The sequence below is a fragment of the Schistocerca nitens genome, chromosome 1 (assembly GCF_023898315.1).
Source record: "Schistocerca nitens isolate TAMUIC-IGC-003100 chromosome 1, iqSchNite1.1, whole genome shotgun sequence".
Classification (NCBI taxonomy): Eukaryota; Metazoa; Arthropoda; class Insecta; order Orthoptera; family Acrididae; genus Schistocerca; species Schistocerca nitens.
The window spans coordinates 187255785-187282912 of NC_064614.1; the positions used below are offsets into that span (position 1 = coordinate 187255785).

At 41.3% G+C, this 27128-nt stretch overlaps 1 protein-coding gene across 1 annotated transcript in view; it reads right to left on the reverse strand.

The window, feature by feature from the left end:
* The window catches only part of LOC126245060 (mucin-5AC), a 465061-nt gene that overhangs the window by 196306 nt on the left and 241627 nt on the right, over window positions 1-27128 (reverse strand). The window contains exon 3 of the mRNA XM_049948287.1: window positions 5301-5432. Coding sequence (XP_049804244.1) covers window positions 5301-5432 — 132 coding nt within the window. The remainder of the gene's footprint in view (window positions 1-5300; window positions 5433-27128) is intronic.

The following is a 27128-nucleotide window of genomic DNA, read 5'->3' on the forward strand; positions in this document are numbered from 1 at the left end:
TTTCAAAAAGTCGTAGAACAGGCCGAGATAATGATGAAGGGATAAAGTTAGGTAGCTGCAGAAATACACATCATGTGAACAACTACTAACTGACACATAATGCCAGACGAGATCCGTCACTGAACCTTTAATAACTAACGGCTGTTCCGTCATTTCCTCACTGCAGGGAAAGCCGAGTACCTATAGAAGAACTTTCAACAAACCCCAAAGTGCAAGAATGAGAACAATCCGACGCTACTAGAGAGATCAGACAGGAAACGAAACAATGTGAAAAAACTTGAACAAGGACCAAAAAAATGCAGAAAAATGATTAATATTAGTACATCTGCTGTTAACGCATAGAGGTGATGGACGACACACAGATCCTATAGTTTAATTAACTTATAAACCGAAAAACCGAATCGATGCAGGAAGGCAAAAGAACAGATGAATGGAGAGAGTGACGAAGAATAACGGCAGAAACGAACGTTTTCTTTCTTTTGATTAAATAACACGTATTATGCTCTTGGTATTAACATCAGAAAACATCCTTCGATTTTATTAAAGCTTTACTCCGCTTCGTTGCGTTATGAAATGATGGTTGATGGGAGACCGAAATTATATTCCCAACCGGAACTCGCACCAAGGACTATGCGTCTACCAACTGAACCCTCCGGGCAAATATATTGTACAAGCTATTCGAACGATTGATCGGGCGGTCAGACATTCGCGCTGTGCCTAACGTGCAAACAGCTCAATAAGCACGTATGCACTGACGAGTTGACCTTTAAGATTCTGTAATTATTAAACGCAACTAGTTCCGCAATGTGGGTTCATTTCCAGGTGTTTTGCTTAGCAGGAGAAATATGATATATCACATATACTAACAAGGAGAACACGGCAACTGCCATTACCCGATTTTCCAGGAATTTTACTCAGTGGAAGAGGAGGCAAAATAAGCGAACACGTGTATCTCGGTTTATTTGTAGATACTCGACTGTTTCTGAAAAAAAGATGCTCAAAATTTTCGAGGTATTTTTGAGGTTCTCTACATGCCTTTCGCCGTGCGATATCTTCAGACGAAAAGGCGGCTTCTTAATTATGCGTCCCGTGTTCGAAACCCGATAACTGTTTTTATTTATTTAATTTTGTTTTATTTTCATTGTTTTCATTTATCTACCCATGTTCGCACAAGTTAACTACACGAACATTTCTTATCAAATTAGGGCATACAACGTCGTTATATTAATTGTAAGATCACAGCTGTATTTCACAACACATAAGTGTTTATGGTACGATGAATGGTTACAATCTTTTTAAATTCTGGTATTTTGATATTGCTTTCTAGTATCAATTCATATATTCATTCTCATATTTTATTCATATGTTTATTCTCAAGGAAAATTTGGTGCATTCCCTTAGATGATAGCGACCGCAGACACATTCGAAACAGATGTTCCGGACGCCACAAGCATCGCGCGAAGGCAGGTTTGCCACAGTGTATTTCTTCATATGTATCTCACTCAGGAAAAAAACGTCGTTAACACTGCCGAAGATTTTGCGGGTTGGCAATACTTTCGCGTGAAGCATGAATAACCGTTCACTTTTCCGGAAAAAAAGCGCTTGCAATTGATTATTTATCAAACACGCTACAGGAATTTTACCCAAAACGATTTCAAATAATTTTCTGATTTTTTAAAAAGTTCACTCACCTGACAAACAATCAGTAGACGATTAAAGCGATAGCTATATCACTGTACACTGGCAAATATTCGTGTATTAACTTCTTCGGAAATGGGTATACAAAAGAAAAACAAAACTAAAAGTAGTAATCTGGTTTCGAACACGATGCGTAAAAGTATAAAGCTACGACGCTAACCAGTGATCCGCCATATCGTCTGAGGAAATAGCGCGGTAAAAGACAGATAAAGTACCTGAAAATACCTCGAAAATTGACCGGCCTTTTCTCCGGAAACGATCGATTATTTACGAGTAACCCAAGACAGGTGTTCGCTTATTTTGACCCTCTTCCACTGAGCCAAGTTTCAGGAACATCGGTTGATGGCACTTGCTGTTTTCCCCTCGCAAAAGACCTTAAAATGAGATACGTCATGTGTTGATATACTTGCCATTGTGCTAGAACTGAATTTTAGTGCCGGTTGTTGAATGGAGGTTACACGCATTTTTTAGTGCAAGAAATGTGAACGAAACCGGAAAGAAAAACTCGAGCGCTAACTGGAAGAAACTGTTTCCATTATGAATTTAAATATGATAACATAAAATGACCATATAAAGACAGTTTTCACCCATGTGAAGCTACGCAATTGCCCTATGAAAATTGTGCATTGTACGTGATGAACTTCACAGCCCTACTGGCTCCAGCAGCATACGAAATGGATGCTCATCGCTTTTTCTCACAAATGTGAATTAATTACACGAATAGCAGTGGCTCTGAAAGGTACCCAGCCGTAATGGAGTTGGTGATATTAGAAAAATTGACTGCATGTAGATGTAACCAATACAACAAAAATTGTAGTAGAATTCAGAGTCGAACGGGCATTGAATGTAACATTTTGAAAAAGCAACCTGTCCTTATTGAGGTACACCTTTTCCTCGAGGTTGTTGATTGATTTTGCCCGCATCTCGTGGTCGTGCGGTAGCGTTCTCGCTTCCCACGCTCGGGTTCCCGGGTTCGATTCCCGGCGGGGTCAGAGATTTTCTCTGCCTCGTGATGGCTGGGTGTTGTGTGCTGTCCTTAGGTTAGTTAGGTTTAAGTAGTTCTAAGTTCTAGGGGACTGATGACCATAGATGTTAAGTCCCATAGTGCTCAGAGCCATTTGAACCATTTTGTTGATTGATTTTGCTAGTACCAATTGAGTGCATAAATGCCTAAGTTCATAGTTTAATTATTACGGTACTGAACTGAGAACCGTTAGCAAGATGGGAGGTTAATGCTCGCCGCGTCCGTGGTATCGTCGATAAAACCATAAGTACCCTCTCCTCCTCTCCCACGTCGGCCTAAATGGCGAGAACTTCAGGGAGCTCATCCTTCATTGACTGGGTACAAGTTTGGAGAGCGGAGGTTCCTGAGCATAGGAATGGTGAGCGCCGCTAGTCTCATATACCATAAACCCTGGGGATCCTTCAGGGACCATTCAGCTACGCAACTGTGGCGCGTCGTGTGTCACAAGGATCTTGGCTTAACCACCCGGATCGCGAGTATGGTACAAAAGGTGTACTGCCCGCCGATGAGATGCATGGCTATTGAGGTGGAACAGCCGGTAGCGGAAAGTCTCCCGGAAACCTGGCGCACCTCAGGTCTATAAGGTTTACCCATGGGAAGTAGGGCTCTGCCTGAATGGGCTCTTGTTGCCCCAACTGCTCTTGTGACATTGATGAAGCCTACAATCAATTCAAAAATTCCCAGTGGTTCCTGAAAGAGACGTCGCTTGGCTAGTCGACCTGAGACGTCTGCCAATACCCGAGGAAGCTGTAATAGTAACAGAGCACATCCTGTGGTTGATAATGTTTTCATTGCAGTTATGCATACTGAAGGTTCATTAAAAAAAGTGTCGTCTTTCTACGTAAATGAAGTTCTAGAGATACTTGCAGCGCAACTTAAATCTAGCAAGATGCTGCATAACACTATAATCCGGATCGAAATAGAGATTCCGAAGCAGTTAAATCCCCAGTCACTTGGAGGATATACCATCAAGAGTGATCTGCACACTGATTTAACCTGCCGTAAGATAGATGTAACCTGTTATTTATTAGAAATCAAATTTTAAAAAAACTACTATCTTCTGCGATTGTATTAAACAAAATGACGAGATGGCAGTGGGCTTTCACAACAAAAAGACGTGAATGCATTTAGTGTTATTGAAGGTGCTGGTGCTAAAATCCACCGTATATGTGTACAAGAACGTGAAGAATGACGTAATAAACAGAAAAACTGTGAGCAACTACAATAATTTAACATGTTGCCCTATTCTGGAGTATTGCTGTGCGGTGTGGGATCCGTATCAGATGGGACTGACGGATGATAGTGAAAAAGTTCTAAGAGGGCGCCTCGTTTTGTAGTATCGCGAAGTAAGGGAGATAGTGCCACAGACATGATACGTGAATTGGAGTGGCAATCATTAAACCAAAGGCGTTTTTCATTGCGACGGGATCTCATGAAATTTCAATCACTAGTTTTCTCCGCCGATTGCGAAAGCATTCTATTGGCATCTACCTGCATAGGGAAAAATGATCATCACGATAAAATAAGAGAAATCAGTGCTCGCACCGAAAAATTTAGGTGCTCGTTTCTCCCGCGCGGGGTTCGAGAGTGGAACGGTAGAGAGAAAGCTTGAAGGTGGTTCATTGAACGCTCTGCCAGGCACTTAATTGTGAATAGCAGAGTAATCACGCAGATGTAGATGTAGATGCTTATAGTAGCACGTGAAAGCATGAGAGCTGACCACGATCCTAGCAAACAAAATTGTCAGACAAGCAATACTGTTACAGTGACCACCGGAAATGCTTTAAAATAAAACGAAACTCGTTTGTTCTTAATAAGACTTATATTGCACTCGCAAAAGATAATATTAACCAATATAGCTTGTATAACTGCGATAGTGTAAAAAGAGGCCAAAAAACAAAGAAGACAATATGTAAAAAAAAACTATGATGTAATTCCGGGGAAACATGTCTGGGTGGAAAAGAGGAAAAAATTGTGTTTGCTGAATGCAGAACCTATCCAAAAACAACTTTACTACAAACCGTACGAGCAAAAGAACAGTCGTGTGGGAGCCTATCGAGAGGACTTCTGGGAGAGGTGGGAGGCAGCCAGTGTCTGCAGTAACGAGTAAGGGAAGACTCCAGACCAAACCGCGAGACACTGCCGCACAGTTAACTGTCGTGGACGAGAACATTAGAGAGGATACGTAACCTCGGATTGGGCTGTGTTTCTTCAACAACAACCACCCCAGCGTTTACAGTAAGCGATTTAAGAAAACCATGGTTCAAATGGCTCTGAGCACTATGGGACTCAACTGCTGAGGTCATTAGTCCCCTAGAACTTAGAACTAGTTAAACCTAACTAACCTAAGGACATCACAAACATCCACGCCCGAGGCAGGATTCGAACCTGCGACCGTAGTGGTCTTGCGGTTCCAGACTGCAGCGCCTTTAACCGCACGGCCACTTCGGCCGGCTAAGAAAACCATGGAAAACCTAAATCTGGACGGCCAGATAGGAATGTGAACCGCCGTCTTCTCGAATGTCAATCGACGTCGCTTTGCAGTTAAGATTGGGTCTGAGGCGTGGTTGGTACTCACGGCTGAGACAGGTGTGTCGGCGGAACTGCAGGAATCCGGGCTCACAGCGGCACAGGCCGTGTATGCAGCTGCTGTTGGCCACCTTCAGCGAGCACTGCTCCCGCACCAGGCACTCGAAGCCCAGCAGCGTCGCTGAAACACGACAGACACACACACAGGTAAATTAGATGTAGATGTTGGGTTGGGTTGTTTGGGGGAAGAAACCAAACAGCGAGGTCATCGGTCTCATCGGGTTAGGGAAGGATGGGGAAGGAAGTCGGCCGTGCCCTTTCAAAGGAACCATCCTAGCATTTGTCTGGAGCGATTTAGGGAAATCACGGAAAACCTGAATCAGTATGGCCGGACGCGGGATTGAACTGTCGTCCTGCCGAATGCGAGTCCAGTGTGCTACCATTGAGCCACCTTGCTCGGTGATGCAGATGTAGATGTAGAAAGTGATACACTGGGAGAGAGAGGGACACATATACCAGCATGTATATGCATACTGTCACAGTGAAAAGTATTGGTCTGTAACTAGCAAGCACTCACAAAATTTAATTGGGAACTAAAGCAACCAAGGCGACAAGCAAATACTAAAAAACAAGAAAGAAAAATACGAATGTGAATGTTTCCGTCACATTCGTTTGTCAGTCCTATTGCATAAAGCCGAGTTTGTTATACTTCACAGATTCTGAGTGTGGCAATGGGACATTCTTTTTAGCATCATCATCATCATTATCGTCAACAACAACAACAACATCTTTATGGTGGTGAGTGCAGTATGCTCAGTTCAAACAGGAATTCATGATTATCCTCCCATCTCCTCTACAAGTGTAGAACCTCTTTCCAACTAGTCGGTTTGTGGAGCGAAGCATTTTTGCAAGTGTTTTGTCTTGCATTCGTAAGACATACTCGTGCTAGTTGCATACTGTAATTGAACACGTCACCTGATGTAAACGATCATACAGAGTGTGTTCCTGTAATAGAAGGTCATAGTGTTTAGAAGAAGACACTGTGTGTGTGTTGTTCCACAAAAGCAGTTTTTTAAACTGTTCTAAGTTGTATCTTATCGTCTAACGGAGTGTTTCGTATGTGAATAGGTGGTTAAACATACGATCGACACAGACATTGATCTTCCATAGAGATGAACACCTAACGCAGGACCAAAACCTATTCAAACAAGCTATCCCCGCACGATTCACAACCTGCCTTGAGGCTTTTACGTCTCCTGTTATGTTTATGGAAAAATCTAGATACAAGTGGAGAATACAAGATATCAGCATTTACTGAAAACAGGAATGGAAAGTGGTCATAAATTGGAGTACTAGAAGAAAATAATGGATTCGAGGCTGGTTTTATATTAATGGATACGTAATAACTCTGTCTGTAAACCTCGATTCCCACAAGAATCTGCTTCGAAAGGGTGGTTATAGTGTATCTAGATTTGGTAGACTGGGAATTGTGCCTCTAGCAACAAAAATCTGTTTGCAGAGTTTAAAACAGATGGAATAACTACATTTGATCTCATTCATTTTCTACACTGTAAACTTAAAATTCTGTACGTAAATCCCGCAAGATTGTGGAAAAGAGTTGCCAATGTACATTACATTAGTGCTTGTTCCATATATCATGATCACGCCATATCGTAATGATGTGGAATGTGTCACTATAACATAAGTTTTCTTTACACACCTAAGGATGCGTGGAATACTTTAGCAATAGCTGCAGGAAATGGAAGGCATAATTCAGATAATTCAGATTCCCTCATCCTCTCAACTGGAAGAGCTGCAAGAAGGAATGGAGCTAATCATTAAAGGCCAGCGACTGATAATTTACAGGAAAAGTTAGGCATGTACTAGAATTCGGAAAGATTCCTTCTTTGTATTACAGAAATACTGGTTGAAAAAACAGTTGGATGATTCGGATGTAGATTTAAATTACAAGTAAGAAATTAAGCTACATGTTATTAAAACTTCATCAAACAAAAAAAAGATCGTGTTTTTCTCTGTGCATGAGTATCCAACAATTAATACAGATTTTGTATAAGCGTATTTGTATTCTTTTTATACTGCCAAAAGTATATTTCTTACTTGTTTTATTGCCAAAAATCCTAATATAGTCTCCTACTTACGATAATCTACTTGCGTAGGTCTTTTCGATGGCGACGTTCAAAAGTAGCTGTAAGTGGGCAGGAAAAAGACACTGAAAAGTAGTCGAAAGTGGGTAGCACAAAGTGTATTGATTTCACACGTTAAAATTACTGTTCAGTATACTGTGTGATAACACAAGTCATTCAGTCATCGCCAACTGTGTCTTAATTAGTAAGTTAGATAAGCAGTGCCAGTAAGTGAGCCATATGCCTTTTGTGCTTCCACAGAAGAAATCTTTACGTATTGTGATAAATAATATCGGCAATTATAAGTTCTGTTTTATTTTCGTGCAAAGATCAAATTTACGTTAGCGATCAGAGATTGAACTTTCCTCTGTGCGGAACGTTGCCCATCGTTATCTTTGACAGAAGTAAACTGCGGACTCGCCAAATTTATCTAAGTGTTTAGAAAGCTGTCATATCGTACTTGGTGCTTTTCATAGTCACACTTGTATATTACGAAATTATGCAGTTTTAATGATACACCATATTAAATTTCTCTACAATACACATTATTTTTATTATGCTTCTTTGTGCTAGAGCTTCAGAAAGTGTGACGCCAATGGATAAACATGCTATAGAATATTGGTATTATTCAGTAGCTGATTATTAGAATACAGTCCTGAAACATTTTAGAAAGGCTTTGCACCATAGTTCCAATCGGTAAATGTTGCAGCCTTCCTCAAACGTTCACTTTTGTACACCAGTGGAGCACAATATCAAGTAGACCTCGTAAAAAGTAATAGCTAAATTAGCCATTCAATAACATCCATTATATTTTTCTAGTGTATAACATGATACATTATCTTCTTTTCACATTAAAATGTTGCTTGTCCAGGTGATGAAAGTTCGTTTTTGTACCACAAGCAACGTAGTCTCAAGTAGGGCTAGGAGAATCTGTAAACTACTACTACCATGACTTCTTAGCATATTGTTTTAACCAAATATATTTTGAACTGTTACAGAACAAATATACAGACAATTTAGACATGGAAATAACATACTGATTCTTAATTTGCGAGTCCACAGTCCTGTTTTAAGAACCAAGTGCGGTAGAGAACAAGATGGCCAACTCTAGCCTACAGACTGGTTGGCTGAGCCGTCTTAATAGTCGGTAAAGAGTAAAATTTGTGTGTGTGTGTATGTTTTGCTGATGAAACAGTGTGGGTTCTATGAATGATGATGGGTATGGTGTCTAAAAATGATGACAAAACTAGGTTTGTTCTGTGAATGCTGACAAAAGGTATGCTTCTGTTGTGCAAAAGTTAATGAAGCTATCTGGTTCTGCCAACGTTGACCAGATGGCGACTATAGAAATATACGGACTCTAGCCGTTTCGTTTTAATGGCCAGTACAAAACTGGACTCTGATTCGAGGAAAGGGGAGAGTAGTGGAAAAGGAGGGTGACGACAGGGGAGGTACATGCTTTAGGAGAGGAGAGGAGGGTGAGAAGGGAGGAGCAGGTAGGGGGAGACCTGGATAAAGTGAGGGGTGTGGCATGTTAGTGTCATGCATTTGCACCTGCCCCCATATGTAGCCAACCCAAATGTCGATGTTCTGTTTGTACCCAGAGTCGTCATTGCATTACTACTAAAGGCTTCGACATTTATTGAAAGAAATTTGAAAGAAAGGTGTTAATCTGATAATGAAGCAGCACAGAAGACAGTACGACCAATCCTATTATTTTTCGCTCATTCAGAAGACAATGATAGAGTTTATCCCAACAACTGTAGAGTATAGTCATCTTTAGATCCAGTATTGCAGCACAGGACATCTCATAACATTGGACCTCAAGAGGGTTGTAATCTGGTAACAGCATGAGTAAAACCATGACGCCATCTGATTACATCTGAGAAAAAGAATTAACACGTAATTTCTGCAAACGACGTTTACCTCTCATTTCACAAAATCGTGGCGTACCGTTTTGATTTTTGAATCGGATATGACAGAAGACGTCGAAGGAGTTTAGAGATGTAAGGTAACAGGTCAGAATAAAACATATGATACTGTATCACAAAAACATATTCTCTGCAGTCAGAAATGATGAGACCTTTCTCCTAGACTACAGTCAGTCTACTGTTCCACATGAGTTATGTTTCACATTACCACTATGTGCCTCTGCTTTGGAGGATACTGAATAAGCATATTTCTACAATACGTGTTTGATCAATAAAAAGCTGACATCGTTCACAAATTCCTTCATATTCAATACCCTCAGTGGAAATGTTATACCACCTGTTATGTCTGTAGCAAGTGATTCATATTCACTGAAATTATTCTGAAAACAGAAAAACCTCTTCCTGGGACCCGCTCTGCCACTCGGATTATCTGTACAGCCGAAGCTAAGTTGTTTTTACATATCGTTAAATTGAGTTAACGTCTCGATGAATTTTACTGTTATCTAAAATGGACGTACAAGTTTTATCTTGGTTACATAAAGTGTTTCACTAATCCTTTCAAAGATCTTATGCCACACCATTATCTACAATTTCCTGAATTCTTTTGCATGTAAGTTAAACATATTATACATAATTTTAATAATTTTTGCTTACCGAGTCACTTCCTGTCATAGTGGCTAAAATCGTGGAAAGTTGTTTCATAGACAATTAATTACAAGTGCAGCAATTATCAGTAAACACATGTACACGGTGGCAGTAACGTATATGAGAATGTCAGTGGAGTGGTGAAACAGATTATGCAGTTAAAAAAATTTGATGTATTGAAACCTAGTTACTTTGCTTTTCTACAGTGATGGAAAAAAAATTGCAGCACCAAAAAATTATTAATGTAAAGAAGTTTTGGAAGTACATTAGTCTGTATAACATAGTTAAGTGATTAACATTGCAAGTTCACAGGTTAATGTAAGCACGAGATAAGTCATTGCAAACGTGAATAACCGGTGTAATCGCCTGAATTCTTAATGCAAGTACGCAAACATGCAAGCACTGTGTTGTGTAGGGGCCGGATGTCTACTAGCGGGTGGAGTTCAATGCCTGTTGCACTTGGTGGGTCAATACAGGGATGGTTTGCGGATGACGCTAGAGTTGTCATCTGATGATGTCCCATATGCGCTAGGTTTGAAACAGATCTAATGATCAAGCACGCAAGGCATCATGTCGACATTCTGTAGAGAATATTGGAGTAATGATGAAGCAGGCCAAGGCAACATGTCGACATTCTGTACAGCATATTGGGGTACAACAGCAGTAACTGGGCGAGAGTTATCCTGTTGGAAGACAGCTCCTGGAATGCTGCTCGTGAATGGTAGCACAACAGATCCAGTCACAAGACTGATGTACAGATTTGCAGTCAGGTTGCGTAGGATAACCACGAGGTTGCTCCCGCTGTCAAACGAAATCGCACCTCATTCCATAATACCATATGTAGGTCCAGAGTGTCTAGCATGCAGACAAGGTGGTTGCAGGCACTCAACTGGCCTCCTTCTACCCAACAAAAGACTATCACTGGCACCGAGGCAGAAGCAGGTTTCATCGGAAAACGTAACAGACGTCGATGCCGCTCTAGAATGAGCTCTCGCTTCGTACCACAGAAGTCGCAAATGGCGGTGGTTTGGGGTCAGTGGAATGCACGTTACAGGGCGTCTGGCACGGAGCTCGCCTTGAAGCAGCCGATTTGCAACAGTTCCTTGTGTCACTATAGTACAAACTGCTGCTCAAATTGTGCCAGAGCCACAGGACGGTCTTCGTCTCTGTAGTGCGACGTGGCCGTACGGAACTTGGTCTTGTTGCGGCCGTACAATCTCGTTACCACCGCTCCCAGCAATCACGTACATTGGCTACACTTCTGCCAAATCTTTCTGCAGTATCGCAGAAGGAACATCCAGCTTCTTGTAGCTCTGCTACACGACCTCTTTCAAACTCACAAGGGAACCTCCCCATCGCACCCCCCTCAGATTTAGTTATAAGTTGGCACAGTGGACAGGCCTTGAAAAACTGAACACAGACCAATCTAGAAAACAGGAAGAAGTTGTGTGGAACTATGAAAAAAATAAGCAAAATATACAAACTGAGTAGTCCATGTGCAACATAAGCAACATCAAGGACGACTTATATACAGGAGCGCCGTGGTCTCGTGGTTAGCGTGGGCAGCTGCAGAACGAAAGGTGCTTGGTTCTAATCCCCCCTCGAATGAATATTTTAATTTTTTATTTTCAGACAATTATGTGATGCACATGCCGTCAGCAGTGTCGTATAGAATATATCAGACGTGTTTTCCTGTGGAGGAATCGGTTGACTTATGACCTTGGTATCAAATGTTATCGGTTCCCATTGGAGAGGCACGTCCTTTCGTCCACTAATCGCACGGTTTTGCGGTGCGGTCGCTAAAGACAGACACTAAACTTATTACAGTGAACAGAGACGTCAATGAACGAACGGACAGATCATAACTTTGCGAAAAAAAAGAAGTAAATTTTTCACTTGAGGGGTCTCGTTCCGCAGCTGCTCACGCTAAGCACGGGACCACGGCGCTCCTGAGTCTACGCTGTACATGAAGTTGCTTATCTTGCGCATGGACTACTCAGTTTGTATATTTTGCTTATTTTTTTCATAGTTCCACACAAATTCTTCCTGTTTTCTCGATTGATCTGTGTTCAGTTTTTCAAGGCCTATCCAGTGTGCCAACTTATAACTAAATCTGAGGGTGTTCGATGGGGAGGTTCCCTTGTCAGTGAGATGCTCATAATAGCATCTTTGTTGCTTTAAAGGCATTCTTGACCAACATCAACTCACAACGTCCTAAGTCAAAGTCAACTAACGCTGACGGCCGTTACAGTGTGTGTTTAAAGCAAACCTGATTTGCATCCTCTTAGTGGCGCTACTAGCGTCACTCATCTGCGACAGGCTCGAAACTGGAACACATATCATGTATCAGATGTAGAAACGTTTGCCTACCAACTTCCGTATGTGTCGCACAACTCCTTATTGGTGCTGCGAATTTTTTTTCCGTTAATGTATGACCTGTTTTAGTTCAGAATGCGTGATGTGTGAGGTACCGTCGGTTTGTGTCAGATATTTGAAAATAATCAAACATGTTGTCACCGAAAAAAGTTTTACTGCCACATTTGAGGAAAAAAGCCACAGAAAAAAGATATACAAATGCCAGTCACCTTTACTACTGTAAGGAGACGAATTGTCCTTTAATAAAGTGGGAAAGACGAAGCGGGAGTGGAATTTGCACATCTTTTACCGCAATTGTCAGAATTACTTTCTGGAATTTGTTGTTCACGTAAAACACATTACTGTTTCTGAATATTGCACTAAACAGAATGAATGTAGTCACTCTATGCCGGCCGGAGTGGCGTGCGGTTCTAGGCGCTACAGTCTGGAACCGAGCGACCGCTACGTTCGCAGGTTCGAATCCTGCCTCGGGCATGGATGTGTGTGATGTCCTTAGGTTAGTTAGGTTTAATTAGTTCTAAGTTCTAGGCGACTGATGACCTCAGAAGTTAAGTCGCATAGTGCTCAGAGCCATTTGAACCATTTAGTCACTCTATCTTCATCTCGTCTTTTCCTGTTAGTGATGGCGATCCTAATTCAGCGGCGCCATCTGTCCCGGTGGTAGCCATGATATTTACTAGGGCTTAATTTCTTCATATCACTTTGGACATTAGTCAACACGCTAGTTTGAAATTTTCCTCTTCCTCTCGTCTCTGTAGCTGTGGGAAAGCACTTTTTCGTGGCACGTCAGCATGTCTTCGTTTTGATTGTGAGAGTTTTTCATTTATCGACACGGCTTTAAAACTGATTGGGCACTTTCTTTTAATGTTACTCCTCTAGTTCATCGTAGCATTTCCGTTGCAATGATTTCCTGTTCGTGTGTCTGTTTTAATGCACAAGATTTCAGTAACATACTGTTGCGTCGGTCCAGCCATTTTCTACATTCTGCTTTTGATTTTTATGGGCGTTTTTACATCGCACAGACCCCCTAAAGTTACACGCCAGTTATTCCAATTAGGGGTTATTCTATTAGTTATGTGTGCTTCAGTTGAACCGATCTCTTCTTTCATAACTGATCCCAGTTGCTTAAAATTTTTAACTGTTGGAAGTGTGTCACTGGAGTTAAAAAATGATTCCAGTTCATTTGCAACTGTGAAATTAGTTGTTGGTAAAGCCCCGGCACACAGCTGCAACACCCACACTGCGTGACATTGACCGGAAAACATTCTGGTCGAACAGTTTACTGTTGTGAGCTGTCAGGGTGGAACGAAGTTAATTCGCAGTTGCGTTGGCGGAAACAGGTAACCAGCCGTCCCTGTCCAACCTGTATCTCGGCCAGCAAATTCCTCAGTCGTTCAGTCAGTGACATTTTACCACAACTTCCTCGACGTGTCGTTCAGAGGCGGGAGATGCATCGAAGGGTGTCAGGCCAACATTCGAGCGGTGGAACCGTTGTTCGACAAACTGAGACCAGTTTCGTCTGAAGGCCAGATTCGACGTGGAAGTACTGTTGTTATTTCTCAGTGCTACTTTCATTTTTTCACCTCCTTTGCATCACGCTATAAAATTAATTCCCCAATAACTCATATAGCTGTTGTTATTTCTCAGTGCTACTTCTATTTTTTCACCTCCTTTGCATCACGCTATAAAATTAATTCACCAGTAACGCATACAGCTGTTAATGAGAATATCAACACCACACGTCCGTAAACAATTTGGAAATTACTACAGTGGCTTACCGCGTATGGTCATACTCAACACACGGAAGGTGAACGTAGGACAAGATGGTTTTATTGTTCTGGATTTTTGGTTCGAAAAATCTAAAAGTCTTTAAGGTTTCCTAATTTTGGATGTGAAAGAATGGATTGGATGTACGTGCAATCTTTCAGCAATTCTTGATATCTTTACTCTTAACCGACACGGTTCCTGATGCGAATGTCTTCGAAACAAAAAGAAAAGATAAAAAGAACAATCTACGAGCCGTATTCATTGTCTCTAGTGAGGTCGAAGTTGAGTGCGGCAGTAGTCATCTGGTCGCATATAGTAGATATAGGTGAAACCAAATTAATTGTTGGATGTTTTTACTGGCCACTCGATTCTGATGCGACTGTCTAGAGTCATTCAAAGAAACTCTATGGTCAATATCTCGTAAATACCCAGATCATCCAATACTAGTTGGAGGCGACTTTAACCTGCCGAGTAATAGACATGGATGTCAACGGACTCATTGCATGGGGTACAGACAGACAGTCCTGCAAAATACTTTTGAACATGTTTCCTAAAAATTGTCTTGAGCAGCTAGCTCGGCAGCCCACATGCAATAGAAATATCTCAGACCTCGTAGCTACAAATAGGACGGACCTTATCGACAATGTCAGTATAAAAAAGGGGATTAGCGATCATGATATCATTATAGCAACTGTGATTACGAAAGTTAATAAATCAGTCACGAAGGCCAGGAGAGTGTTTCTGCTAGATAGAGCAGGTAAGTAGTTATTAACATGTCACTTAGACAGTGAATTGGCATCACTTAGTTCCAATAAGATGGGTGTAGAGGAACTATGGGCAAAGTTTAAGAGGATTGTAAATCGTGTCTGGAGAGTTATCTGCTTAGTAAGTGGATAAATGGTGGAAAAATCCCACCATGGCTTAATAACGGAATTTGGCGAATGCTGAGGAAGCAGAGGCTGTTGCACTCTCGGTTCAAACGGGAACGCATAAATGAGGACAAGCGAAGGTTAGTAGAGATTCGTGCGTCTGTGAAAAGATTTACGCGCGAAGCATGCAGCTACCACCGTCACACACTAGCAAAAGATCTGGCAGAGAACCCGAGGAAATTCTCGTCCTACGTAAAGTCAGTAATCAGGCCTAAGGCATACATTCAGTCCCTTGCTGACTAGCCCGGTGTGGCAGTTGAAGATGGCAAACCAAAGTCGAAGTTTTAAATTTCACTTTAAAGAAATCGTTCACCCAGGAGAATCGTACAAACGTTCCTTCATTTGACCATCGGACAGAATGCAGTATAGACGACACAGTAATAAGCATACGTGGCATAGAGAAGCAACTGGAGGATTTGAAAGCAAATAAGTCGCCAGTCCGGATGGAATCCCAGTTCGATTTTACAAAGAGTACTCTACGGCATTGGCCCCTTACCTAGCTTGCTTTTATCGTAAATCTCTCGCCCATCACAAAGTCCCAAGTGACTGGAAAAAAGCGCTGGTGACTCCTGTATGTAATAAGGACAAAGAACGGACTCGCAAAATTACACACCAATGTCCCTAACTTCGGTTTGTTGCAGAATTCTTCAACATATTTTAAGTTCGAATACAATAAACTTCCTTGAGACTGAGAAGCTTATGTCCACGAATCAGCATGGTTTTAGAAAGAATCGCTAGTGCGAAACTCAGCTCGACCTTTTCTCACGCTTTATACTGCGAAGTATGGATGAAGGACAACAGGCAGATTCCATATTTCTAGATTTCTGGAAAGCATTTGACACAGTGTCCATTGCAGACTGTTGACAAAGGTACGAGCATATGGAATAGTTTCAAAGATGTATGAGTGGCTCTAAGACTTCTTAAGAAATAGAACCCAGTACGTTGTCCTCGACGGCGAGTGTTCATCAGAGACAAGGCTATCCACCCCGGGGAAGTGTGATAGGACCGGGTGTTGTTCCCTATATACATAAATGATTTGGCGGATAGTGTGAACAGCAATCTGCCGTTGTTTGGTGGTGATACTATGGTGCACGGTAGGGTGTAGACGTTGAGTGACTGTAGGAAGCTAGAAGACAACTTAGACAATAATTCCCAGTTAGTGTGATGAATGGCAGCGAACGGTGAATGCGGAAAAATGTAAGTTAACGCAGATGAGTAGGAAGATCAAACCTGTAATGTTCGGATACAGTATTACTAGTGTCCCGCTTGACAAAGTTAAGTCATTTAAATATCTGGGCGTAACGCTGCAAAGCGATAAGAGGTAGAACGAGCGTTTGAGAACTGTCGTAGGTAAGGCGAATGATCGTCTTCAGTTTATTGGGAGAATTTTAGGAACGAGTGGTTCACCTGTAAAGGAGATCGCATATAGGAAGCTGGTGCGACCTATTCTTGAGCGCTGCTCGAGTGTTTGGGATCAGTACCAGGTCGGACTGAAGGAAGTCATAGACGCAATCAGAGGCGGGCTGCTAGATTTGTTACCGGTAGGTTCGAACAGTACGAAAGCGTTCGGCGATGCTTCTGGAACTCAAATGGGAATTCCTGGAGGGAAGGCGACGTTCTTTTCGAGAAACACTGTTGATAAAATTTAAAGAATCAGCATTAAAAGCTGACTACTGAACGACTTTACTGCCGCCAACATACATTGCGCCTGCGGCCCACGAAAATAAGATACGAGAAATTAGGTCTCATACGGAGGCACGTAGATAGTCTTTTTTCCTTCGCTCTGTTTGCGAGTAGAACGCGGCATGTCATTCTCAATGGAGAGAAGTCTTCCGAAGTAAGAGTGATTTCAGGTGTGCCGCAGGGTAGTGACATAGGAGCGTTACTATTCACAATATACATAAATGACCTTGTGGATGACATCGGAAGTTCACTGAGGCTTTTTGCAGATGATGCTGTGGTGTATCGAGAGGTTGTAACAATGGAAAATTGTACTGAAATGCAGGAGGATCTGCAGCGAATTGACGCATGGTGCAGGGAATGGCAATTGAATCTCAATGTAGACAAGTGTAATATGCTGCTAATACATAGAAAGATAGATCCCTTATCATTTAGCTACAAAATAGCAGGTCAGCAACTGGAAGCAGTTAATTCCATAAATTATCTGGGAGTACGCATTAGGAGTGATTTAAAATGGAATGATCATATAAAGTTGATCGTCGGTAAAGCAGATGCCAGACTGAGATTCATTGGAAGAATCCTAAGGAAATGCAATCCGAAAACAAAGGAAGTAGGTTACAGTACGCTTGTTCGCCCACTGCTTGAATACTGCTCAGCAGTGTGGGATCCGTACCAGATAGGGTTGATAGAAGAGATAGAGAAGATCCAACGGAGAGCAGCGCGCTTCGTTACAGGATCATTTAGTAATCGCGAAAGCGTTACGGAGATGATAGGTAAACTCCAGTGGAAGACTCTGCAGGAGAGACGCTCAGTAGCTCGGTACGGGCTTTTGTTAAAGTTTCGCGAACATACCTTCACCGAAGAGTCAAGCAGTATATTGCTCCCTCCTACGTATATCTCGCGAAGAGACCATGAGGATAAAATCAGAGAGATTAGAGCCCACACAGAAGCATACCGACAATCCTTCTTTCCACGAACGATACGAGACTGGAATAGAAGGGAGAACCGATAGAGGTACTCAGGGTACCCTCCGCCACACACCGTCAGGTGACTTGCGGAGTATGGATGTAGATGTAGATGTAGATGTAGATGTAGAACAAGAAGGGAAACGACAAGCAGTGGTACAGGGTACCCTCCGCCATGTGTCGTACGGTTGTTTGCAGATCATTATCATTTGCGGACCATCTATGTAGAAGTATATGTAGATGTAATAATGTGTGTCTCATTACATGAAGTATGTCTGACGACCTGGTGCTACTTGGCCGGCTGTGTGCGGTGTTCTTAAATGTATTCGCAGAATAAACAATTGCAACAGAATATAGAGTCATATTTTATTGTTGATGACAATGACGGAGGAAGGTAGGAAGGAAAGAAGGAAGGAAAATTTTTAACGTCCCGTCTATCAAAACTCATCAGAGATGAAACGAAGCTTACATTGGGGCGGATGGGGAACGGCACGACATGTTCTTCTCAAAGAAACCATTACGGAATTTGCCTGAACCACTTTACAGAAACGATGCAAAATCTTAACTTAGCTTGCCGGACGCGGATTTGAACCTCGGTCCTCCGATTTCGAATCCATTGTCTTACCACTGCACTACCTCGCTCAGTATAAGCGACATCTGAGGGAGTGAAACCCGGTGCGGACACAAAGTCTAGCACCAGATGGTAGCTTTAGCGCCCCGATCCAACGAACGGTTTAGCGTCACAGTTCCACGACCACTCTGTGCAACATTGGTTCTCAGCTGGTGTGCCGCGACATAATACCGAGCCGTGAAATTAGCTACATATGTTGGAATACTTCTGAGCGTTTATGATATTGCTGATAAAAATAATTGAATTAATTTCACTGAATATTTATCTTTAAAAACGAACAACAGAATATACAGTAATACTCCAGAACTCAAACTTATTTATAAATTATTTATTGATTTATGCCTTGGGAATTTGAGTTATCAACGAGAAACTTGAGCCTGTCGCTTGCTACACAAAAGTACAATTTGTGGTGGAACGGAACACAAATGCACACACATTTCCTGCTTAACAGAGAGAAGTTCCTCTCACTTCTTGTTTTTTTTTTTTTTTTATAATGGGTAGTGACGAAATTTCCAACTCGCTAACATTCAAAACTTGATAGGTGGTAGTTCACCAAATTTCAGTTGAAGTGTTCAACCCGGCTGAAGTTCTGCTAGCTGCTCTTCTCCCTTCAGAGAAAGGTCGCATTTTGCCATGTGATTTAAAATGAGTTCGAAGGTTATGTCACCATGGGGATCTACCTCGAAAGTAAGTGGTAACATCCTAAGATTTTTCATTTTCACATGCTATTTTCACATTCTGATTTTTTTAAGAACCCGATGAGTTTATCACTTGACGTCAGCACATTTCCTCTTTTCCTTGCATATTTTCATTGAGGTAATTTTTTACGACAATCTGTTCTGGTCCAAGGTGCTGGATATAGAATTATACACATCTGTGAGGGCAGTTTAGCACACAAAATAAATTGTTCTATAATCGAATCTCCGTCAACAAAGAATGTTTTTTTTCTTTGAGTTATCAGTGTTCTGATTGGTGTGAAGCAGTCCGCCACGAATTCCTCTCCTGTGCTACCCTCTTTATCTCGGAGCAGCACTTACACCCTACGTCTTCAGATATTTATTTAATGAACAAATCTTATGTAACTCAGTAATTTACATTTCTTACTTACATCAGTTGACTCATAGAGCAGTATTGAAAATATACGACTGTCACTTAACTTTTCATGGAGGCTGCACTGACTTTCTGAAAACATGTCATCAGTTCGCTGGGAAACAGTATCGTTCGACAATGGAACCAAAGATATGTCCTAAAACTGATTTTACCATTTCTTACATGCCGGAAAAATTAAGTCACCTGCAAACAGTATGGGGTTGCGTTTCTTTGGAACTATTTCGGCAACTTGATAACATGCAACAAGTGGTTTTTGAGAAACAGTTGCTCTCTGAACCACACATTGGTCAGCCAGAAGATTGTGACCACCTACCTAATAGCCGATATGTCCACCATTGGCACTCATAACAGCGACAACGCGTCCTGGCATGGAAGCAGTGAGGCCTTGGTAGGTCGCTAGGGGGAGCTGGCACCACATCTGCACACACAACTCACCTAATTCCCGTAAATTCCGTGGAGGAGGAGGGGGGGGGGGCGGATGAACTCCAGCGCCACGTTCAATCACATCCCAGATGTGTTCGAACAGGGAGCGAGTTGGGGGCCAGCACATCAATCGGAACTCGCCACTGTGTTCCTCGAACCACTCTATCACACCCCTAGCCTCATGATATGGCGTATTCCCTTGCTGAAAAATGGTACTGTCGTCAGGAAACATAATCGTCATGAAGGCCTGTGTGTAGTCTGCAACCAGTGCACGATACTCCTTGGCCGTCATGGTGCCTAGCACGACCTCCACCTCACCCAGGGACGCCCACGTGAGAATGATCCCCCGAGCGTAGTGGAACCGCCGCCAGCTTTTCCCCGTCCTGCACTACAGGTAACAAGGAGCTGCTCCCCTGGAAGGCAACGGTTTCGCCCCTCCTACCGGCACGATGAAGAAGGTATCGGGATTCATCAGATCATGCAATGTTCTGCCCGTGCGGATGGTCACGTGTCCATTTCAGTCGTAGTAGCCGATGTCGTGGTGTTAACATTGGCGCATGCATGGTCGTTGGCTGCGAAGTTCCATTGTTAGGAGTGTGTTCGGTGCACTGTGAGTTCAGACACTCTTATACTCTGCCCAGCATTAAAGTCTGATGTTAGTTCCGCTACAGTTCGCCGCCTGTCCTGCTTTACCAGTCTGCCAGCCTCCAATGTCCGACATGTGTAATTAGCGGTGGCCGCCCAACCCCACGACATCTGAATGTGGTTTCACCTGGTTTCTCCAAGTGTTGTAGACACTCATCACAGCACCCCTCGAACACTGGACAAGTCGTGCAGTTTCCGAAATGCTCTTGCCGAGCCTCCAGGCCATCACAATCTGCCCTCGGTCAAACTCAGATAGATCGCGGACTTTCCCCGTGCTACACACGGACAGCACGCCCACTGATACTACATACATCGCGCGTGTCTGACTAGCAGTCATTCCTCGCCAGGTGACGCTGCTGTCGCCTTGACGGGTTTATATCGATATTTGGTCGATGGTCATAACGTTCTGGTTGATCAATGTATTTTAGGATTGCTTTTCTGCTGATGAAATAAATCGGCTATTCAAAGTATTATCAGTTAACTAGGGACAATGGATTCACAGCTTAATTTTTCTCCATACACGACGCATTCTGGCAACGGACAGTTTCAGGTCTACTGAACGTAAATTCTAAGTTTAAATAATTCTCTTGTTACTTACAATATGTCCCAGTAGGTCGTAGTACTGTCACGAGACTTTCATTTGGAATCGGTTTGTCTCACTTTTGTTACTGTTATTTGTTTCTTCAACTTTTTCTTTTCCTTTTAATCACAAACTTACACATTCTAAAAAATTTGCATATTAACCGGACAATGCATACAGGCATGTAACTAAAAATCAACCTCTCGTACATTAGCCCCCTCTCACTGTTGCCATCTCGTATGTCAGTGTGCCGCGGCAGCTTGGTGCGTGAAGAAAAAATGGTTGCGAAATACTGCTATAGAGAATCTCCGAAGAGGCTGGTAATTTAACACAGCACAGTAGGCTGCAGTTTGTAGTTCAGGAACCGCACGCCATCACGTCTCCTCTATCCCCCCCCCCTCCACCCTCACACCATACTAGCCAAATACCAGGTGATCCAACTGAGGAGTGACGTTGGTGCTTAAATTGGGAAATTATGGGCGAATTTTGATCGAGAATTGAAGCTGTTTAAAATCGGCTTGCGTAGTTGATACACGGCGTATGAGCGAGATCTCTTCAGCTGCTGGAAATGTGAGGATAGTAACTTTCAGTGGCATTATTTCTCATAATTTAATTCGGGGAAGGGTGGCGTTAAAGAGTTTTAGATCTATCAGACCGCTTAGACGATTCAGACTGCGTAGTACTCTAATCATAGCCAAATATACAGGTTTTCTGTTAAATACGACTCTGAGGAAGAAAACAAAACAGCACACTGCTGTGTATACAATTTTTGTTTAAAATCATATAAACGGAAAAATAATGTATATGGGAGAATGTAAATGCCCTGTTATCGTGGTTAAAACTGACTGGAAAGAAGAAACTGAAACAGCAAATTTTCGCAGCACAGCACAGCACATTTCCTTTTTCGCAATCTGTTTTAACAGAAAAGTTGTCCATTTCTAATTAAAAAATAAATTAACTACGAGTATGTCCGTCCGAATATTCATTAGGGTATTGCGTGAAAATTGGAGGTAAGATGGTCACCAGCTTTTCGAGATTTTTGCTAACAAAGTTTCCCTTAGTACAGACTATAATTTGCTAAAGGAAAACGAAGCCTTAATCATGGCTATTATTATTGCTCCAGGTTGGTAGCCTCTATTTCCTTAGCTAATTGTCATATTTTATTGTTTTGAATGCTGATGTTTTATCACTCAGTTAAATATAATCTGTTAATGGAGTATTTTTTGTACATTAAATATTAATGCGGTTATGATGCATTGTTTGTAGAAAATACCCAGTGTTGATATGGCTCATGCTTTGCCGCGCAAACCATATCACCAACACTGCTATAGCCAGGTGAGCCACATAACAAAAGTGTTAATAAAAACTCAAAATGAATACAATATTATGGTTTCTTCCTTGGAGATTTCTAATAATGGAAAATATAAAGAGTGGCTTCAGAGCCACAGGTATATACTCCATCAATCCATCAACCATCCCTGGCTTCAGAGTCATGGGTATATACTCCCCAGCTCTTCAACCATCCCGAAAGAGGCACATGTACCTAGCGTCCCAACGGATCAACGTTAAGACCAAGAGACCCCTATACTTAACCTATATTTAGACAACCCACAGCCAGGGTTTTCAGTTCCTTCAAGCACTTCTTGCCACCAAGCAGCCTTCCAAACGTCGTCGGCCAGTTTCAACCTCTTCAACAGATTCCGGAAATAGCTGCAACTTTTCATTTGTGAGCAGTGTTTCAGATGAAAAACCTACCAATGTGATTACTCAAGATGAGTCCACAAAACATCTATAATTAAAACATAATTCTCCAGGAAGGTCGTTAGGTCAAAGTTCATTTATTGACTTCTTCCCCAAATCTATGAGGGTGAAAAAAATAAACAATCAGCAAAGGAAAACCAGCTATCAACTCACGTGGGGTGCACTTGGAGAAACAATTGTTTCTACAGGTCAACACCAAGGCAGCTTAGTCGGTCAATATCAGTAAGTAAAAGGATTCTCAACGTACAGAGCCCAAACGGAAGGAAAAAAAAAGCTGCCAACCCAAATTGGTTGTTACTGATCAATTTGTAAGGAAAATAAAGTCAAGGACATGAAACTGTGCATAATGTGTGCTAATTATGATCACGAAGTATGTGTGGGTGTGTCGAAAGAAGATCACGAAAATTTTTTTGTCCCATCTGTGCAAATCAATGTTTGATTTGTTTACTACAATTTGAAATTGGTAATAATGTGAATTGACCTGTAAAAATTAAAATTTGATTTTCTACCAAAATTTAAAATTAATAATTTTATATTATAAAACTGAGTTCATTGCTCTTGTTCATAAATACATTTTTTCATCGCATTTTCAACTGATGTGTAAATATATTCAGTCTCTGAAATACAAAACAAGTGAGCCACAAAGTATACACATACTGGTATTGTGGCCCAAATGTAGACTTCTGGAAAACAGCAATTTTACCGAATGCAAAATGCGGACATACAATTACGATTACTTTTCCACAGATAGGCAATGACTCAGATAAGAAATGAGTACAGACTTTTAAGAAATATATCCACAATGGCGGTTTTAATATTCCTCAGACGTTAAGTGGTCCTTAACACATTTAAGTACCTTACATAATGTTCATATTTATCTGATGGCCCATCAGGTAACTGAACTTTTTTCTTAGCTTGACAATACAATGAGTCAGAAACGGTCTCCATCTGTACGATAAACGCTGCGGCACCAGTCACTTGTCCTGTGCTATCTAAAGTAGTTGGCTTTGCATAAGGAGGCATTCACTTTTAGCCTCATTATGAGTTTGCGTGTGAAATTGCTTTTGAATTTTCAGGCAATTAGCATCATAAGTAACCAACATTAAAGACCAATAGAAGACAATCCCTATCTCTCTCTTTGTCTGTCTCTCGTTCAGAACTTGTCGAATCCATGCTACGCAGAATCGCAGCTGTAAGTGTTCCAAATGTGGACCATCATACTATTGAGTAGGCAGTCATATTGATTTGTCTCACCAGTGTATGTTCTTCAGAATACTTCATAGGTTGCATCAGTGAGTAGTTTCATAAGCAGTGTTGGGACAGCTTTTGTTAGTGTTGAGGTAAAAGCTTTCTTAGAATCTATGAGCTCCTGGTTAAGAAGTTTTTTTATACTCATTGATACGTTTTATAATTTTTTCTAGACCTTACAAGTGTTCCGTTCTTTTATACCAACATCTAAATCCACTTTGTTACTTAACCTGGTTAAAAACCAACGTTTTTTCTATACTGTTGGTGATAAATTTGGTGACTACCACGTGCATTACGAGTGAAAGCCAATATATCATAAGCTTTTTATGTTTTGTCATTCTATTTTCTTGCAAAGTGGAATAACAGGAGAAGCATTAGGTTCATGGGGAATTGTCGTCCTCCACAAACACTATGCAAATTATTTTGCATGTTACTTTTGTTCACTTTTCTTCTAGATATAATTTCTTTTGATACACCTTTGTCTCTGGGCACCAATCGTTTCGCCGTACCTCGAATAGGTTTATAAACCTTCCCTTATATTAATTCCAGTTATCATAACTCTCATTATTATCTATTTTATTGTTTCATTTCTTGAACTGTTCAAACATTTAAAGAAATATTGGAAGTATTGTACTTTTTTTCTCTCTGGTGAATTGTTCTGTTAATTATTTTGAGACCTGCCTTATTAACTGACTGAATGTGATACCTATTGAAACATCACTATGGTTTTTTCAGTCTTGAGCTGTGTAATTCGTCCTGGATGTATAGTGATATTTGGTCAAACTGGGATAATACGTTTCCACCAAGCGAGGAACACGCGTAATATATATATATATATATATATATATCAGATTCAAGTAGTCCCTTTATAACGCTTATTAACTTTTTGTTTCGATGAGTATAACCGATCTCTGCAATTTGGTACTTCACTTGTTGTCTCTTCTTAAATGACAAGATATTTTTTAGTAGACAGATATGTTGTATTTCAATACCATATCATGCTAACTAAATGATGACTGTTTATTATTTTTTAGTAGCTCAATAATGGATCAGATGGTAATTTTTTGCGAGAAGAATTAACTGCACAGCCGCTATTGTGGCCATCTCATTGAGATAATTATCATTTATATTTATTACGCAAAACACGTATGTTTCATTTTAACCACGTCCAATCTATCAGCGCGAGTAGAGATTAGTGTACTCATAATTTTGAAAATTCATGGTCGTAAAATTTTCAACCAAGCAATTTAATTCTAAAATAAATATTTTGTGCTCACATTTTTATGACATAGAGCGAGAGAGAGAGAGAGAGACAGACAGACAGACAGACAAAGGATCAAGAGTAGTTATATTATTGAGAAAACCTCAGTTCATGTTTTCTCTCTCACCGATGTAATGGTCGTTTTTATGTGATCTGAAACCACTATTCCTTACTGAATCAATCCGACATTGGACATTATTTAAGCTAAAAAAAATCTGTAATTCCTTCTTTACACATATCGCATACACTGTTTGACAGTTGCTTAAGAACACAGACATTAACAGGAGTAATCACAGGCAATGATGGACGACATAAAACATAATACATACGTAATAGAGGTTGAGTCGTAGATTTATATCGAAAAATGTGTAAGTAGGCTGTTTAGGTTTTTATGTTGGTAACGCCACGTAGCGCTCTGTATGAAAATCACTGACTGTGCTGTGTGCAGTCTGTGACTGATTGGACTCATTGTAGGAATATTCGCTTGTGTAGTGATGGGCAGATGGATATGAATAGCGCGTAGCGTTGTGCAGATGGAGATGAGCCGCCAGCATTGGTGGATGTGGGGAAAGAGGTGCCAGAGTTTTGAGAGCGGACGATATGGACGTGTGTCCGTCAGAAAAAGGAATTTTGTAAGACTGGATGTCATGAACAGATATATATATATATATATATATATATATATATATTATGACTTCCGAACACTATTAAGGTAAATACATTGTTTGTTCTCTATCAAAATCTTTCATTTGCTAACTGTGCCTATCAGTAGTTAGTGCCTTCAGTAGTTAGAATCTTTTATTTGGCTGGCAGTATTGGCGCTCGCTGTATTGCAGTAGTTCGAGTAACGAAGATTTTTGTGAGGTAAGTGATTAATTAAAGGTAAAGATTATTGTTAGCCAGGGCCATTCTTTTGTGGGGATTATTGAAAGTCATATTGTGTTGCGCTAAAAATATTGTGTGTCAGTTTAGTGATGATCAGAATAAGTAAAGAGAGAAATGTGTGAGTACGTTCAGTTTTGCTCAGCTGTTTGAAAATCAAATAACATAAAAGGTTTACTAGCACAGTCATTCATAATTTTTCTAACGGGTCGTTACAAATGGTACGGATTTCACCGCATAGGAAAGGAGGATGACAGACATAAATAACGTTCATGTCTGACACAGGTCAGACTCCCAACTTAAAGGTCGGTATCGGACTCTCACTAACGAATATGACATCCTCGGGCACTAATGCACATTTTGCACCTGTTATTCCTGCTGTGTATCAAAGCGTCCCACGGGGAAGGGGGAAGGGATTTGTCCAAATCCTCTCGCAGGGCGTTTTTCATTTCGTGCACGGTTCGGGGAAGAGGCGTTAAACTCATCTGCAAGAGCAGCCCAGGCATGCTCTATAGGGTTTACGTCCAGTGGGTATGCAGGTCACTCCATAGTCCAACATTTTTGCTTTCCAGTGAGTCCGACTCCGCAGTGGTCCTGTGTGGGCAGGCATTGTCGTTCATAAGCAGAAAGTCGAGTCCTGCCGCTCCCGTTAACGGAAGGACATGATCCAGAATAATCTCCCTGTAATACCGCTGTGCTGTAACGGTCGCTCGTGCAAAGATATGCAGCGGTGTTTGCATATTTTCGCATAGCATTTACACCTTTAGCGGTCCTTTTTAACCGTGAGACAACACGTTTTCACTCATACCCATTACTGTTGCCACAGCAGTAACACTTTGATGTGATTCGAGCTTTCCAATTGCTCTTCAACGATCGTAATCAGTCAAATGATGTCTTGC